Source organism: Phoenix dactylifera, chromosome 16 (assembly GCF_051530095.1).
Source record: "Phoenix dactylifera cultivar Ajwa chromosome 16, Ajwa_hap1_PhDact_Kaust_v1.1, whole genome shotgun sequence".
Classification (NCBI taxonomy): domain Eukaryota; kingdom Viridiplantae; phylum Streptophyta; class Magnoliopsida; order Arecales; family Arecaceae; genus Phoenix; species Phoenix dactylifera.
In genome coordinates, this window is record NC_143205.1 from 12,418,851 (window position 1) to 12,437,542 (window position 18,692).

General features: G+C 37.0%; 1 protein-coding gene across 1 annotated transcript; it reads left to right on the forward strand.

Moving 5' to 3' along the window:
* Positions 1-210: 210 nt before the first annotated feature.
* On the forward strand, positions 211-16,593 carry LOC103708226 (AT-hook motif nuclear-localized protein 1-like). Its single transcript, XM_008793047.6, has 5 exons — positions 211-1,028; positions 2,045-2,112; positions 7,083-7,214; positions 11,946-12,107; positions 15,800-16,593. The coding sequence occupies exons 1-5, from the start codon at positions 584-586 to the stop codon at positions 16,085-16,087; spliced, it is 1,095 nt and encodes a 364-aa protein (XP_008791269.4). The 5' UTR covers positions 211-583; the 3' UTR covers positions 16,088-16,593.
* The last annotated feature ends 2,099 nt before the right edge of the window (positions 16,594-18,692 follow it).

Sequence of the window (18,692 nt, forward strand, 5' to 3'; positions counted from 1 at the left end):
AAAAAAGAAAAGTCTTATTCATGTTTCCAATTTTACCCATTTCTTTATTTATTATCTCCTTCTTAATTGGCGGAAGAAAAAAAAAATATTTCTCATCTGAAAGGCATATTTCGATTTTTGTAGCCCCTCAGATTATAATATTATAATAATATATTTATTTATTTCTTCCATTTTTAACTTTTTCTATTAATCTTTTGCGTTCTTTTTTTTTTTCCTCCCGTTTCTCTCGCTTTCGCCTCTCCCATTTTCCGCTTGGAGTCTGTTCCTTGGGTTCCCAAGACCGCCGGCGACTCGGCGGCGGTTTCCTGACACTGCCGTCGAAAAAAGAGGTTTTCCGACCGGTCGAGTGGAAACAGGAACCCGGTCCGGGAAATTTCCGAGGGAATTAATTTAATTAAAAACTTTTAATTTTTTGGGTGCGAGGTGGTTCTCTTGTTCTCGAGCTCTCCTCTACTCTCCAATGGCGAGAGCTCGAGGAAACCCTAGGTCCTAGAATCGGACGGCCGAGAGCTCTGCATCCAGGCGCTGAGCCCCCGATCCAGCATCCGAGATATTTCTAGGGTTTCGTGGGGTTTATTTATGCATGGAGGGGAGGGAAGAAGGGGCTCCTCCGGGGGTGGCGGTCCCGGCGGCGGAGGCCGCTGGGAGCTGCCCTCCGCCACCGCTTCCGCCGGAGGTGACGGCCAAGGCGGAGTCGTCTAGCCAGGGCGGGGGGGCGGCGGCCACGACGGCGCTGCCGGCAGAGACAGCAACGTCAGCCCCGCCGCCGCCGGTGGCGGCGGGGCCGGTGGGGCCGGCGTCCGTGAGCGTGGCGATGCCGGTGTTGAAGAAGAAGCGGGGGAGGCCGAGGAAGTACGGGCCGGACGGAAGCTTGGTGATGCCGTTGAACCCGATGCCAATATCGGCCTCGGTGCCGGCAGGGGAGTACCCCACCGTGGCGGCAGTGGGGACGGCGATGAAGCGGGGTAGAGGGCGGCCAGGAGGTTTTGTGAGCAAGCAACAGTATGGATTCGAGTTGGAGTCTTTAGGTATGAAACTCTTTCTTTCTTTTTCTTTCACTGTGTTTTAGGTTATCTTGGTGCTGTGGTTGGGAAGATGATCTGATGCTAAGATAGTTCTTCTAGAATTGTTTCAGCTTGTGTCTGATTTGTGAATTTTATTAGAAAAATTATGGGGTTCTGTTTGAGATTCTTGTTTAAATTTGGTAAAAGATTTGATTTTGTTGTCAAGTTGGTCCCTTTCTGCTGCAATTGATGTTGGTTTTGATTTTCTTGGAACTTTGTTAGCTGATATGACAATCTGTGGTCCGCATATGGTCTTATGTGGTGTGTGTCTGTCTGCTGTCCCTGTCTCCCTTGGAGCTCGCAGTCGAATTTGTTCGGAACCTCTCGACCAGGGAGTTCGGAGGTACGTTGCTGGAATTAGTGTGTGGGACCACTGGATAAGATCTCTTGTATTAGATCTTGTAAGAAATGGGTCTCCTTTCTTCTGGGGAAAGACAAGTTTTGTGGGGTGGGCTTGGGGTACTGGGAATCTGATTCTTGTTGACTCTGCTTCTAGGTGAAATTTGTGAGTTTCCTGACACTGATGTGGGTTGGATTGTTCTCAAAATAATGAAAGGTGGGGTTGAAATTTTAGTTTCCTTCATTGATAGGCTGTTGAAACCTGATTCAGATTAAGCAAGTGCTTGTGCTGACCATATAAGGTTTTATTGGAGGGCAGTGGACAAGTGCTTACTGCTGCTCTGTGAATGATGGGACCCTCATATCAGATGAAGAAATTGTCTCAGGCAGTATTCTCTCCCCTTTTGAAAGTCCAAAAATCTGATGACCGTAAGAAATCAATTTTTGAATACTGCTTTAGCTGCATAGTCATTCCTTTCCTCTTCAGTATTCAATCAGTAAAATATGAGTGATTAGTTCATCTTAAGCTAATAAGGGAGTGCGATTTTTACATGATGTATGTTGTTGCACTTTGTTTCCCCTCAAGTAAGCATAGGTTGGGATGTGGTGGTTCACTCACTATTTGTAATTCCTTTGAGCAGGCGAAATGGTTGCATGTTCTGCTGGTGCAAATTTCACGCCTCATGTCATCACAGTTGCAGCTGGCGAGGTATTGTTGGCAAAAAGTGACTAATTTTTCGTGAGCATATACCACTTATTATTAAAAATCAGTAAAATACAAGTGTTGTCTTCGAGATCACCTGGCATGCTCATCTTTGCACTATCTACCGTGCATATTTTCTCCATCTCATATGAACTTTAAATTCTAAAATAGCCGACTTTTTTTCTTAATTCACTGTACTTAAATCAAATATTCGCCATAAAGGTGTATAACTGTGTCGTAAAGTAGTTAATATTGTTTTGCATTGTATTGTTGAAGATTATGCCACACTATAGTGTTTTCATCTAGTTATTTACAAGCTTTTTTTCTTTATAATTTGACATTTTTATTTTTAAAAGTCTTTTATAGGACTTTTCTATGAGCTGAATTTTTTTTTATTCTGCTATTTGTTATTTGTTTAAATATAAAATTTAACCCCACTTTACAATTTTGTAAATTTAAAGGAGTAAACTACTTTGTCATCAGCAGTAACCTTTTTACTTATGTGTGACTTCGATGGAGCTTCCTATATACATGGTACAAGCATGTTAGCTGATTTATGTAATATATTAAAAGTTTAGGGCCAATTTGGCATCACATTTATTTCTTATTTTATATGTTTAATATAAAAATATAAAAAATTGAGGCATAAAACATGTTTTGTGCTATCTTTTTATTTTCTATTTTTAAAAATCACATCCATTATTTCTAAAAAAAATGAAAGTAAGAAATTTTTGCTTTCAATATTTTAAGAAACAAGAAATTTATGTTTTTACCACCACCATTAACACTACTATTTTCACCTCCACCGCTAATGCCATCACCGCCACAACCATCAAACTCACCGCCTTCACCACTGTTACTACCTTCATCACACTACTACCGCCATCATCACCGCCCCTGCCACATAGCTATCACTTCTGCTATCATCACATAGCCTCCAACCCTGCCACTACTATTGCTGCCTCCACCACGTAACCAATATCCCCGCTACCATTCTCTCCACTATACTGTTGTCACCATCCTTGTTGCCTTCGCATGGTTGGTGCCCTTGCCACTACCATTACTGTCACAACCTCTACCATACAGCCATCACCCTGCCTTCAATGTCACTGGTACCTCCATTGCCTCTGTTGTTATTACCATGACCTCCGCCACCATTACCATATTTGTATTTTTAAAATAATTGACTATGCGAAACCTTGCCAATATCATCACATAGCCTCCAACCCTGCCACTACTATTGCTGCCTCCACCACGTAGCCAATATCCCTGCTACCATTCTCTCCACTATATTGTTGTCACCATCCTTGTTGCTTTTGCATGGTTGGTGCCCTCGCCACTACCATTACCGTCACAACCTCCGCCATACAGCCATCACCTTGCCTCTAGTGTCACCGGTACCTCCACTGCCTCTGTTGTTATTACCATCACCTTCGCCACCATTACCATATTTGTATTTTTAAAATAATTGACTATGCAAAATATTTTTATATTTTTAAAAATTTAGAAACAAGAAAAATAGAATTTTTATTTTTCTATATCTTTGAGAATAGAAAAATGAAAGTGATGCCAAATGACATCTTAGGTTCTACAATATACTTAAGTACATTGGAACTCTTCAATGCTAATTAAAAAATGGAGAAAACCTTGCTGATATATACTTGGAGGTTCCTCTTTTCAACATTAAGCCAAGCCTAAACTTCCTCATCCAACCTTCACATGTATTATCAATACATTTGGTGAAATTATTTCCAACTCTTGCAATGTAATAAGCTTTAATTATTCTTTCATATGTTCATTTTCTTTTCAATTTTCTTAATATTCTACAATTCCCTCAATATTCTAAAAAAAAAGTTAATAATGGAATCATTTGATTTACTTATTTAGTTGGTTGATTAAGCCGGTTTGGGACAAAACATAAAAATTCTATTTTGGCTTGCTCTCACAATTAGTGTTATCTTAATTTGGTGCGACTATGAATTTCAGCAAGAAATTTTTAACTCACCCAGTACCTTTGATGATTTTTAGATGGTCTGGATCCTAATTCCTCATGGTTAACATGGATTTTTTTTTTCAAAAGTAATTTCCCTGCCACTACTATTGGTGCCTCCACCACGTAGCCAATATCCTTGCTACCATTCTCTCCACTATACTGTTGTCAACATCCTTGTTGCTTTTGCATGGTTGGTGCTCTCGCCACTACCATTACCGTCACAACCTCCGCCATACAGCCATCACCCTGCCTCCAGTGTCACCGGTACCTCCACTGCCTCTGTTGTTATTACCATCACCTCTGCCACCATTACCATATTTGTATTTTTAAAATAATTGACAATGCAAAACATTTTTATATTTTTAAAAATTTAGAAACAAGAAAAATAAAATTTTTATTTTTCTATATCTTTGAGAATAAAAAAATGAAAGTGATGCCAAATGACATCTTAGGTTCTATGATATACTTAAGTACATTGAAACTCTTCAATGCTGATTAAAAAATGGAGAAAACCTTGCTGATATATACTTGGAGGTTCCTCTTTTCAACATTAATCCAAGCCTAAACTTCCTCATCCAACTTTCACATGTATTATCAATACATTTGGTGAAATTATTTTCAGCTCTTGCAATGTAATAAGCTTTAATTATTCTTTCATATGTTCATTTTCTTTTCAATTTTCTTAATATTCTACAATTCCCCCATTATTCTAAAAAGTATGTTAATAATGGAATCATTTGATTTACTTATTTAGTTGGTTGGTTAAGCCGATTTAGAAAAAAACATAAAAATTCTATTTTGGCTTGCTCTCACAATTGGTGTTATCTTAATTTGGTGCGACTATGAATTTCAGCAAAAAATTTTTAACTCACCCAGTACCTTTGATGATTTTTAGATGGTGTGGATCCTAATTCCTCATGGTTAACATGGAAATTTTTTTCCAAAAGTAATTTTGCTGCCACTACTATTGTTGCCTCCACCACTTAGCCAATATTCCCGCTACCATTCTCTCCACTATACTATTGTCACCATCCTTGTTGCTTTCGCATGGTTGGTGCCCTCGCCACTACCATTACCCTCACAACCTCCGCCATACAGCCATCACCCTGCCTCCAGTGTCACCGGTACCTCCACTGCCTCTGTTGTTATTACCATCACCTCCGCCACCATTACTATATTTGTATTTTTAAAATAATTGACTATGCAAAACATTTTTATATTTTCAAAAATTAAGAAACAAGAAAAATAGAATTTTTATTTTTCTATATCTTTGAGAATAGAAAAATGAAAGTGATGCCAAATGACATCTTAGGTTCTACGATATACTTAAGTACATTGGAACTCTTCAATGCTAATTAAAAAATGGAGAAAACCTTGCTGATATATACTTGGAGGTTCGTCTTTTCAACATTAAGCCAAGCCTAAACTTCCTCATCCAACCTTCACATGTATTATCAATACATTTGGTGAAATTATTTCCAACTTTTGCAATGTAATAAGCTTTAATTATTCTTTCATATGTTCATTTTATTTTCAATTTTCTTAATATTCTACAATTCCCCCAATATTCTAAAAAATATGTTAATAATGAAATCATTTGATTTACTTATTTAGTTGGTTGGTTAAGCTGGTTTGGGCAAAAACATAAAAAATCTATTTTGGCTTGCTCTCACAATTGGTGTTATCTTAATTTGGTGCGACTATGAATTTCAGCAAGAAATTTTTAACTCACCCAGTACCTTTGATGATTTTTAGATGGTGTGGATCCTAATTCCTCATGGTTAACATGGAAATTTTTTTCCAAAAGTAATTTTCTTTATTCCTCAGCACTGCAATCTAAGGATTTGGCCCCTTTATCTCTCTCCTTTTCAACCGAAACTCATGTTTTTTAGCTTTCTACATTAGTCTGCATTAGTCTATCAAAGAAAACTAAACAAAGTATTGGCGATCCTGATATTTATAACAGCAATTAAGCACCAAGAAATGAACTTTGTTTTTATTCTTTCCTCTTAGTAATTTCATTACTGACAATTTTAATTAGTCACTGGTATTTAAATACTTTGATGCTCATCTTTGACAGATTGTACATTTCAACTCCATGCAATTTGAATTCAATGGGGTGGTTCGGAGAATATCATTAGCAAGTTTTGTCATACCGGTCGGTATCGTACCATATCGGACGTACCGTACCAATATCGAACTGGTATGCAGTCTTGTACTGTATCGATACCGAACCGGTACGTAGTCTCATACTGTATCGACACTCGGTACGCCTCGCCATCTCGTACCGTACCATACACCGACACTATAATAGGATGATACCAATATGGGGTCTAGTACCAAGGTGGCGAACTTCGCTAGCAAAACTATATACATTAGTGTTATCACTATGTTGCCACCTTGCAACCTACTGAAGATCAAGGTTTCCTTAGTTTTGAATTACAATACTTACAATTTGGCAAGATTACAACCGGCAATTGTCTCATGCCAAGTTATCGAGAGTCATATGTTATGGAGACCATGATCGCCATAAATGTATTCACCAGTGCCTTCTGATGATGATTATTTCCCTTTTTTCTTGCACTTCTTTGTTTTTTTGAAAATGATGCTTCAATTACATCTGCTTATTGCTTGGAGGGAACATGGTAGACAGAATGTTGTGTAAATGAATATGGTCACAGAAAAATCTTTAGAGGTTTTACAAACTTTTGAGTTTTTTTAATGGCAGATAGATTTTTTGTGCAAAAAATAATGCTTTCTGAGGTAATTTTTATGACATTGATCTTTTGGTTAATAAAAGTATGACTTCTCATAAAATAAGAAATAAGAAAGTCCTTTTTAGAAGTGATGTTCTCTTTCACAAATTGCAGTAGAAGAAGTGGTTGCAAATCTTATTATGTAATAGTATCTATCAATCTTCACTATATGCCAAAACTCTTTGTTGTTGTGAATTGTTTAATTTACCTTTGTAATTTTTTTCTAGGATGTTACTATGAAGATCATATCCTTTTCTCAACAAGGTCCTCGAGCTATTTGTATTCTATCTGCTAATGGTGTCATATCAAATGTTACACTTCGTCAACCTGATTCCTCTGGTGGTACATTGACATACGAGGTTTGAAAGCTGATCCTTCATCCATGAAATTTATGGTGATGTTTTGAATTCTTTGCACTAGTTGAAGAAACTGTCTAAACTTATCATTCATCAACTCATTCTCACTTTCTACCTAAACCAACATTGTTTTCTTTATGTAAAACAGATTAGGCTTGCTGACTATTTTTTAGAGCTTCTTGGAAAATAATTGATCTTTGAAGAACAAATGTTGGAGATACAAATAAGTTCTACATTAGGACATGAAACTAAAATATAAAAGGATTAGATTCAGAAAGCAAACAAATGGCCATATTAGGGCTTTATTCATGGAGACTCTGTATAATAACTAACTCAACAGTAGAAATTGGTAGCACAACTCCATAATGGAGAGTCGAAGCAAACTCAAGTGACATGGAAAATATGGGCCTGAAAGTCACATTAGACTGTATGACAAACACCAAGCTGATTTTATTAATTGATAAGGAAGACTAGATTGAAGCAAAGATGAGATCAACAGTACAGGAGAAACTAGATGGTGATACCCCCACATAAGAAAATCTGATATCTGACTGGTGTGGTTTTAGTGAATAGATGATCAATGGAACTAAAAACATGATATTAGTAGCTGAATTAAGTTAGGACAAACAAGACATTTGTTGGTGCCAGGTAGACCTGTGAAAGCCTTTTTGAAAGAAATATTAACTCCAAATTTAAAGATTTATAAGTTGCAGGATAGAGGGACCATAGTAGGTGGACCGTATATATATTAATGAATAAATGAATGTGGTGTTCATTGGACTCGTGCAATAGTCAAAGTAGAGTTTGACAAATTGGAGGCACTATGTGCTAGTAATGGGCTACCAAGCGGTAAGGAGCTAATATGGGGCTCCATGGGGCAATACAGTCAATTTAGATATTGGGCCTCTTCCAAATCATAGGGCTTGTTCCATTCTTGACCTCGCTTATATTTGTTGATGCACCAATACTTTGAGTACCGTGTGTTGAGTTCTACCTTACCTCCTTTGTCTTTTTGACCTCTTCTTAGTTTTCCCCCATTCTTTGGATCTACCTTTGGGTATAAGGCATCTTTTCACCTCCTTAAGTCCGGTAACCTTGTATTTTTTCTTTCCAAATACATATTGACCCATGTTGACACACTTTAATATCTAAATCTCCAATGGAAGCAATTTCTCCATATATGTAAATATTGTTATGCTCCCAACAAATATCCTACTTCTGTGGTGACATTGGTGAACCTGCATTTGTTGACAACAGCAAGCACATTATTATAACGGTCTAAACAAATTGTGATCTCAGTGACTTGAGGTGACTCAATGTATTATACAACTAAACCGGAAAGTTTGGTATGAAAATATAGGGAATGACTTATGCTTGCATCTTCGTAACCAAGTTCATGTTATGATCATCAACATTTAGTAACATAATTATGTAATACATGATTTAATTTAGGGATTATTTATTTGTTTTTAGTATTTGGTAATCCAATTTTCATTATTAAGTGAAAAATGTGTTACGTGCTTATTGTGTTATACATATTACATTGTTAAAAAAAATTATGATATTAGTAGAAATTCAAGAAACCACGGAACACTCATGCTGTCAAGCCTATCCTTCACATTGTCGAGCAGCCGATCACCTTCAAAGGATGGATAGAAGGGATCAAGGGGAGATAATTGGGTTATCTAAGTAAAACACTTGTCTAGTCACTATACATCAAAACACACCATAATGCAGCTCCATTGGACGCTACCATGTAGGTCAATACTTGTAAGTACAAGTTGATAACATTTTGAGCATGACATAGCTCTCTATATTGTGTTAAATAGTCACGAATATGGAACATATATGTTTTTATGTATAATACGCAAACAAACACATGCACTTTTTTCACTATTAAATTCTACCAAACATGGAGATCTTGGTCTACCTAATCCTATCATTCACTAATCAACAACTTAGCAGTATTTCTTCATAGCTTTCCATGATCGAACATGGCTCCCTATTTGATCAAGAGCTCACTTTTGCCTAAGGTGTTAAGCTTGCTAAAGGCTAGTAGAGATTTTCAGTTAGATGGTAACCCTCCTTCAATCAAGTTACTCTCTTAAAGGAGGATCGTCTCATAGTAACATATATCCTCCATTGGTTGTGTCTAGATGCCATTTCTAGTATTATGATAATAAAAACTCTTGAGACTTGAGAGGGGTCTCTGAATGTCCAACTTTTGCTCATTAATTTGTATTCAAAGAATTATAGTTCAACTAAATATTGTCATAGTTGCATTTCTTATTAGTCTAATCAATTATAAAGAAATACGAGAGGCTTCCAACAACATAGAGTAGGAGCACATATATCCATTAATGTGACATAAATAACTAATTATTTCACCTACGGTTTGCCAAACCATGCCGAAACGATTGGTTTGGGGCATATAGAACCAGACTAGTCGATTATCGGCACAGTTTGTCATATTTATGTGAGACAAGGCTTACCGGCTTAAGATTCATTCGATTCAAGGGCTTCTCGGTCTCTCCCATCTGCTTGCGCTCATCTCACCCTTGCCGACCAACAATACTCCCTCTCTCCCTGCCCTCTCCATCGAGATCCCGATTTCCTTGTCGGACCTGCCGCTTAGTCGGCAACCAAGCCAAGCCTCCCCATCTCTTGGATCCCTTGTTTGACCTCTCTTACTCCCCTTTTTCCTCTTCCTCTCTTTCTTCCTTCCCATCTCTCACCGATCTCCCTTCACCTCCGCCGGCGACAGTTGTGCTGTGGCGGCTCCGCCTCCCTCCCTCCCTCTCTTTCTCCCGTCTCTCTCTGTTTCAACACATTTTGGGATGGCATGGTACGGATCCATACCGTACTGTATCGTACTGGTAGCTGACCGGTATGGATCATAACACCAGTTTGGTAAACCTTGGACTTTCACCATTTGCTTGGATCAAAACAATCCATCAATTTGGCTACAATGTAGGAAATTTCTCCCCATCTAACCTAAGTTATGCATTACTATTAAGAACTTGCTTTGCACATGCGACTTAGTAACACAACTTCAACGTTAGATGCAATGTATCTTCACTGCGTATATGAATTTACTATTACAATTTCAATGTTATATAACCCTTGTATCACTACCTGGAAATGTTTTTCATTCCTTTTTCTTTCCTTAATTTTGAATTGCATTATTGCGTTCTCTTTTTTCATGACTCAAGGTTCTGTATAGCAAATATTGTCCGCTATTAGTTATGCATATGTTGGATCATATGTTACTTAGAATGGCATTTAATGAGCATTAAAATAGGAATGATTATTTTTTTTCCGCCCCACATGAATTTTAGATGCTAGTGGTTTTGTTTGTGTCCTGGTTCAGTAGACCTAGGTTTGAGCCAAATTGGATTTGGTTGCATTGTTTGAACATTGATCTGATATGTCCGCCGAACAAGTTTAGTTAAAATGGAAATTTAATGTTAGGTTTAAGTCAGCAGTGAGTTCCACCACTATGCTATTTTGCTGGGTCAAATTGGATGGATTTAATTTTGATAGATTAATCGCTGACCTAGTTGGAATCCACAGTTTGGAGTTTAGGTACAGTGGTGGCTGAGGTTAGGTCTGAGTCTTCTTGACCCACTTGCACCTTTAAATATTAGAGGATGCATTTCCTCCATATGGTCAAGTGGTTAAACTGGAAACTTAATCTCACGTAAATCGGATTATTTTGCTACTAGCATTACAATACAGTTACAATGTTGTCAGGATTCAGTAAATACTGTTAGTCACATATAGGTTCACTTCTTATCTTTATCTATTCTACTATCATTTCATTATTATGTATATTCTCAAGTTGGATGGCCCACCATGTATTTTGCAATTGTAATATTTGGGCTCAAATCCAACTCTCTCTCTCTCTCTCTCACACACACACATACATACACAAACTGACAATTCTATTCGTTCTCTACTATATTGAAGCTCTTATAAATGCAAGCACTGTTGTTTATGACTTCATGAATTACATATTTTTTTTTGCTTTTTACATTTCTTCTAGAATTTCTGTTATCTGTGTTTTGTTTTTTCTTTATAAAAAATGGATATGTATTATTAGGCTTGTAATTTATACCTCAAGGATGATTATAGTTTATCATGTCAGACCTTTTAATCTTCCTTCTTCTTCTGGACTATCAACTCTCGAAAACCTTGGTGCATCTGTTCTGGGTTAAAACAATTTAAATTGTGGAATGAGATAGGTATCCTTTACTGCTGGTTGGTCTTTCGGGAATGATAATAAGCATATCTTGCCTGCTGTTGCCTTGATTGGGAAGTTGACAACAATTCATTGGGGGTTAATGTTAGGTTTTCTGCTGATCGTAGGTTTTCTTTTTTTTTTAACTTTGATTGGCCATACTTTAATGGTCCAGAAAGCTGACCCTATGAAAAATAGGCTTGCATCTCAGAACTAAGGTGAACTGTTTGGATTTCAATGGTGAATGGGATCTTAGAAGTTAGAACACAATCTTGATTCTCTGGTCAATCTGCTTTCAGCAAATGCAATGGGTCTAGTTTACTTGGTAAATAACACTTGTAGATGTATCTTTTGATATCCCAAATTGGACTTAAGTGCCTACTGCCTACTATATAGATCTCAACATTCTCTATCCCTCCCTTCCCCCCTTGTGCATTCATGTGTTTGCCTGTGCATGCTGCTGCTGCCAATTATTCCACTTGCTGTTTCTGTAGGGCCGCTTTGAGCTGCTATCCTTATCTGGATCATTCATGCCAACCGAAAATGGGGGAACAAGGAGTCGATCTGGTGGAATGAGTGTTTCTCTTGCAAGCCCTGATGGTCGTGTTGTTGGTGGTGGAGTTGCTGGTCTACTCGTGGCTGCTAGTCCTGTGCAGGTAACACTGTTCAACACAAGGTGCAAAATTTGATTCTTTAAATACTTGTTTTTGTTGAAGTCTTCACATATCCCTCTTGTTTAAAAAGGTTTTCATCGTTTGATTGTCCATCAATATCTAGATGGTTATTTTTCCTATTATAAATTATCGGTCAAAGACAGCTATAGAAATGAAAGTTATATGAAGTAATATGTACACTCATAAGAACAAAGGTACAGTTTTTACTTTAACAATATAACATCAGGGATGATGATGGGGATTCAACAGAACCAATGGGGCTGGGAGCTCTTCTGGAGAAGATAGGATGTTGGACATTTCTTCCTCCTAGTCCTATCCTTATGGAGAGAGAACATCAGCATAGCAGCTAGTTCCCTCTGTTTTTGTATCACTACTATCTATTCTGTTTTCTATTCTTATGTTCTGTACCAATGCTGGAATAATTACAGAAGAAAAGGGGAAGGGAAGAACGGCTTGTTAGAGCTTTATATAAGGGAAGAGTAGAAGTGTTAAAAGGGAGAGAAAAACTAGGGAGGTGGTGGAAATTGACATGCAATTTTGTCTCAGCATGTGGAGATGGAATAAGTGTAGGCAAGATAAACAGAGTCGCATGGGAGGGAGGAAGTTTTTAGGAGAAAGAAGAGGTGAAGGGTCAACAATTGTGGTTTCCTGGCTTGGCTTTGGTAGCCATAGTATGGTAGATTCCTTTAGGTCCCTATTGGTTGGGCTTATATTTTTGTCTATTTTGGAGTTTTGATGCTCTTTTCCCACTGTGGAAATTGTACAGAACAGGAAGTCTTATTCTATGCTAGCCATGCGAGCGTGATAATTTGATTTTGAGAGATCTCCACTTAGTATCTTGGGAGATTGCCTTTTTTGAGCAAAGTGTCTTGGGAGATTGCAATGCAAGTTATGGATCTGATCAAGGCTTTTAAACTTGGTTTTGGTTTTGTCCCCTATACAGAGTTTGTTTTCGGCAATTTCAACAATCTCAGTGATTTTGCTCAGTCTCGTCATTTCAACCAATTAAGGCAAGTTATTTTACATCATTTTATTATGTTTTAAGTTATTTATAATAAGAAAAAAACTAAAACCAATTAAGGCAAGTTATTTTACATCATTTTATTATGTTTTAAGTTATTTATAATCATAATTTATGTAGTTTGAATAGTTGTAGACTGAAATTAAATTGTATTGAAGTGTAATTTATTCAATAAATCACATGAATGCACTAAATATATTGAGTAAAATACTATGCATGTACATGCATTTTGAGTTTCACAAATTGCGATATTTTTTTTATAACTTAACAGCATATCAACATTGCATCTTGCTCACCCATAACAACAAAACTTTGACAAAAATAATACTAATTAGATTATAAGAGCCTAAGATGAATGTGTAGTTAAAACAATGAGTCTCAACTGAAATTGATCTGTTTTGGCCAAAACTGAAATATTTCGACTAATGGATCAGTTTGGGCCAAAACTTTAATTCTTGGATCTGATGGCTACTAAAATAATAGAGTTCAGTTTCTGTTAATAGTTTAAAAAACTAAAAGGAGAAAGTAGGTTACGAAGGAAAAACATAAATGGGAATATTGCATGTGATAGTTTTGAAAAGGATTAGATGTGATAAACTAATTTGTTTTTGGAAATAAGAAGTTAGGATACGCTAAAGAGCCACATATTGGGTTCTATTTATGTGGTTAGATCTCATCCATAGATAATGGGCAAATAGGATCATAATCATCAATTAACAAGTAATGGAAAGAACCTCACAATATCGAATTCGAGTGGAACAAATTGAGGGGATGAGGAAGGAAACAGAGTTATTGCTTTCCCCGCTAAAAACAAAGAAAAGTTTCGACTAGTCCTGTATTATGTGGCGCTTTTCTACAAAGATGGAGTTTCCAACTACCCCACTGAAAAGTGGGCTTTTGTGACAAATAAGAGGAATGCTAGGGGCACACTTTTCATGCACAGGACAAGTTCCCTCTGCCACAAAGCACAAGGGGTTTGGTGTGAATCATGGAAATTGGTGCAATACACCAGGTGTGGTTGAATATGTTGGTTTGGGGACCTTTCATGTGCACTAGCTAGCACCGCAAAGCATTTTCTGATGAATAATGTACACATGGCCAGTTCTCTCAATAAAACGTAAACACAAACATGAGATGGTTATGATTGTGGCGAAAATTATTTTGCTATATAGAACATCATTGCAAGTAATTGGCTAAAAATACATGGACTTCAAAATAGTAACTTGTAAAAGATCCCGCCCCTCCAACCATGCAAGGGAAAGAAAAATATAAAGATAATAATAATGAAAATTAGATAAAATAATATATGATTGGAATTACCATTAGAAGTACATAAAAATATGTTGCTTCACAATGTGCATGCAATATCGTTCATGCATCATGACTAGAGGAAGAGAGCCTCACGTCATGATTATACTAGATAAGCCTTATACATTCAGTGTGCTACAAAATAGAGACAAAATTGTTAAATTTACACTGAACCATGTGTTTGATCTGCTATTGAGAGTGTGATGATACATAAGTTTGCGTATAAACTTGGGTGGATAACTATAGTGGATTCTCCCTTTAGTGTAGATGAAGAGGGCGGTACTGGACTGCAGCTTCATATTGTTTTGGCAATTTGCCAATGCGCCATGCCTGTGGCTTTAATTCATTTATTGTGAGGATAATACGGACTGATGCTGTTTCCACTTGAGTTGTTTAACATATAGAGAGTGTGAAAAAAAGAGAGACAAAGATCTGATGCAAAAGAGAGGACGGAGGAGAGTAGTTGAGACAGGATTGATAGAAATATAGAGTGAGGGAGAGGGTCAGTTCAATTGGAGTCTTTCCTCTCTCATAGAGGCCACCTTGGTTGAAACTTGACACATGAAACAGAGAACTACCCAACCCACTTCCATTAGAGAAATGAGCTAATGGGAAGAGATTCCCATCAGTGATCAGAGAGAGTGCCTTATTAGAAGAAAAAACATCCTAGCTAGAAGTTGAGAGAATTTGATGCTTTTGTACTAACAGATAAATCTCATAATTGCAATAATTAAGGGAAAGATAAAAAAAAAATTCTGTAATATAACCAATAATGAAGAGAAATAGACATGAAATCCTAGCTTTCCTTTTATTTCTCTGAATTTAATAGCGCACTAGGAAAGGATGATGGGGTCACTGAATAGTCTATGCTCTCTCTGTTCCTCTGATTTCTCTTGGAGTTTTGGCGAATCTTGGAGAGGTGATGGCTTTCTCTCTTTCTTGAATTTTTGATTTTTGATTGTTGGAGAGGTGAACCAAAAGCATCCCAGCGCCTTTTTCTTTTTTTGCTGCGTGCGGTAGTATATGTATGTGTTTGTGTGTATTACTTTTCCATATTCCAATAGTGGAGAATATCTTTTAGAGCCTTTATGAAATCTTCTATTTGCTCCCCCTTTGCTCCAAAGCCATTAGAGCCTCTTAGCAACCAAAAGAATGCTCCTGTTTTTGTTCCAGATGAGTCATCTAGTTTTATTTACTACATGCCCATTTACACTTCAGTCGCATATGATCTCAGTGTGACTTCAAGTTAGACTTCATATACCTTAATAATTTTGATTAGCTTGAATGTATTTTAGGAAATCTACTTAATCAACTGGACGCTCTTTCTTCCGCTGTTCTATATCAGGTTGTGGTGGGAAGCTTTTTACCAAGCTACAAGCTGGAGCAGAAAACCAAGAAACCAAAATTAGAGACTTCATCTCTGTCAATGCCCGCAGCTGCAGTGCCAATTTCCAGCATGGAGATGGAGGAGGCTTATGGTAGCATGCAAGGGCTGCGGAGCTCAGCAGCCCCAAAAACAAACCTCGCAACTTCCTCCACATTTAGGGCAGAAAACTGGGCTGCTCCTCTACAGTCAGCACCTGACACAAGGAACTCCACAACAGATATTAACGTTTCTTTGCCTGGAGGGTGAAGTTATTCAGAAAGTCGTCTGTTGCACACCTCTGAGGCATCATACTGACCAGAAGTTGACAACCTTTTGTAACAGCTGCCTCTGCATGTGTTGCAAATGAATGATTGGAACTCACCTTCTCTAACTTGTCTGGTAAGCTTGTTTGCATGCTTTAGCTTTTCTCCAGTAGATGAACTTTAGTGTCTGGTTTCCCTAGGTTTCTCTGGAACAGAATGATGACTGTGCTCCTTCTTGTTGTCTAGCTTGGTTGATATTTATACTTGTAACACCTGGTTTTCATTCAGTGGTGTTTAAATTCAATCATTTGTAGTTTCAGCAAATTTCATGTTGATGGATACTTGATTTTGCAAGTGTGATGAAATCATGATGCTCTCTTTTTGTTCCTTCTGAGGTGGCCAAGAAATCTTGCCGTCTCTTCAATTGATCTTGGGGCATATGATGGACAATTTTTTTTTAGCTTTTTGAACTGATCACCGATAAATAGAAGCCTCATATAAATTGGGGTACTTTTTGGGTGTGTCTGTGTGAATCAGTGGGTGCTTGTGTGTGAGATTTCTTCTTCCCCTCGGATTGTATTTATTTCCCGATGCATTAAAGGAATTGAAAGCTGTTAATAGAAGTTGTCTCAAAATAAAGGAAAAACCAAGCGTTAGTAAAAGTTGTCTCAAAATAAAGGAAAACTAGGTACCAGACAGTGGGCACTGTAAGTTAATAATTTAGGATTCAATCCAAAAAAAGATAGTTTAAAAGTGTTATGTAGGTTTTTTGGCCTTGAATCATTATTTAAGATCTATCTAATATATAGTCATTGTGGGATTGAGGATATAATTTCATTCGAATTCAATAACAAGTACTACAAAATTCAATTGTAAATTATTAATATTGTTTTGGCAGGCCGAATTTACTTTAATACTATTTATTGTAATTAATTCAATAATATTTTGGTCTTTTGGCATCGTATAAGTATTTAAGGTATATCTAATATATAGCCGATGTGGAATTAAACACATTGCAGCATGAATTTTTATATTAAAATATTAAAAAAAGTAAAAATTCTATGAGCGCAAAGACGTATTTATGAAGAATATTGTTTTGGTAGAATAATTTGAGAAAGCTAATTCAGTATTAATTGTCTCCCCCTATTAGCTCGCTACTTTTGGCGAGCACTATGCGTCCGTGGATGGTGATACCTGGCCCTGCATGCATGATGTGCACAAGCTCGCATATGGCAATGCTCGGAACTGTAGTAGGCTTAAATTCATTCCATATTGGCCTCATGTCGATGTACATAAAAGAGAGTTCAGTGTCTTAAGAAATTTTGATCTTTCATCATCTCATCCTTCCAACTGCAGTATCTCATGCATGCATGCATGTATGCATGCATACATACAAACATACATACATGGTTGAATTATACACTTTAACTCCTTAAAAATGAGTTAAGGAATAAAAGTAAATAACAAAGTGTCTAAATTCAAGAACCTAATCAGTGAACATCATCTACATTGTAAAAAATACTTAGAAACTAAATTCATGTATTTTGAAGGTTGCAATCTAATTATTAAGTAGATATCAAAATGGTTGATCTTAATAGCATGACACTATATTTTACTATGATATAATAATCAGAATATTTTGAATTTAGATGTACCCATCTTTCAAATGTGTAGATCATGTTTCATACTATATGTTCAATTTACATGCTCTTTCCTGCATTTTACGATACCAATGCAAATAATACAGTTCATTTTTTAGCAAGTTGATGCATATGTTAAGGTACCACCAAAATATATGAATTTTAGTTTTGAGGCATCTTTATAGTGTAGGTTTTTAATGGTTTGGATCTTTAGTTGAATAGCTTATTATTAATTCTGAAATCATTAATTCCTCTTTTAAGAGGGTGATATAAAGTGTGTAGGGGGATTAATTTCAAAAATGAGCTTTTCATATGTAGAGAGGGATGCCAACAAGCTGAGCTAAAATTGGTCGACAAGTGAAACATGTAGGTTAGAAGATATTGGAAAGCCATGTGTTTGCAAGTTGAGGATGGATATGGGTTCTTTGTGGGCATGTGATTGCAGGTGTTTTTGGATTTGCTTCCTCACTGAGGACTGATCATTTGTCATATGTTCGGCAAGGCATCGATTGACTACTCGATGACCTATAATGGTGGATCGACATGAAATGCATAGAGAGCACGTATTCATCAAAATCATTGAATGTCCAATTGAAGATTGCTCTCCAATTGTCCCAGTTTAGCGATCAATCCGTCTATACTAGCCTGCAATCTTGGATAGACTCCTGAACAACGATAGTGATCGAGGACTTATTATTTGCCATGCTATCACCATGGTGTAAGTCGATCACTTTGAGGACTAGTAGCATGTGGATGACGAATGCCTAGATGGATAAATGGCAATGTTTTTTGTAGTTATAATCAATATTTGTTGTGCTGATCAATATCATACCGTACCTCATATCAACACTGTAACAGAATGGTATCGGTATGGTATCTGGTACCGAGACAATGACTTGTTATTCTAATAGTTAAACAAATAAGCGGTCAGTCGATCTATGCTAGCCTATCAGGCTTTCTATTTTTTAT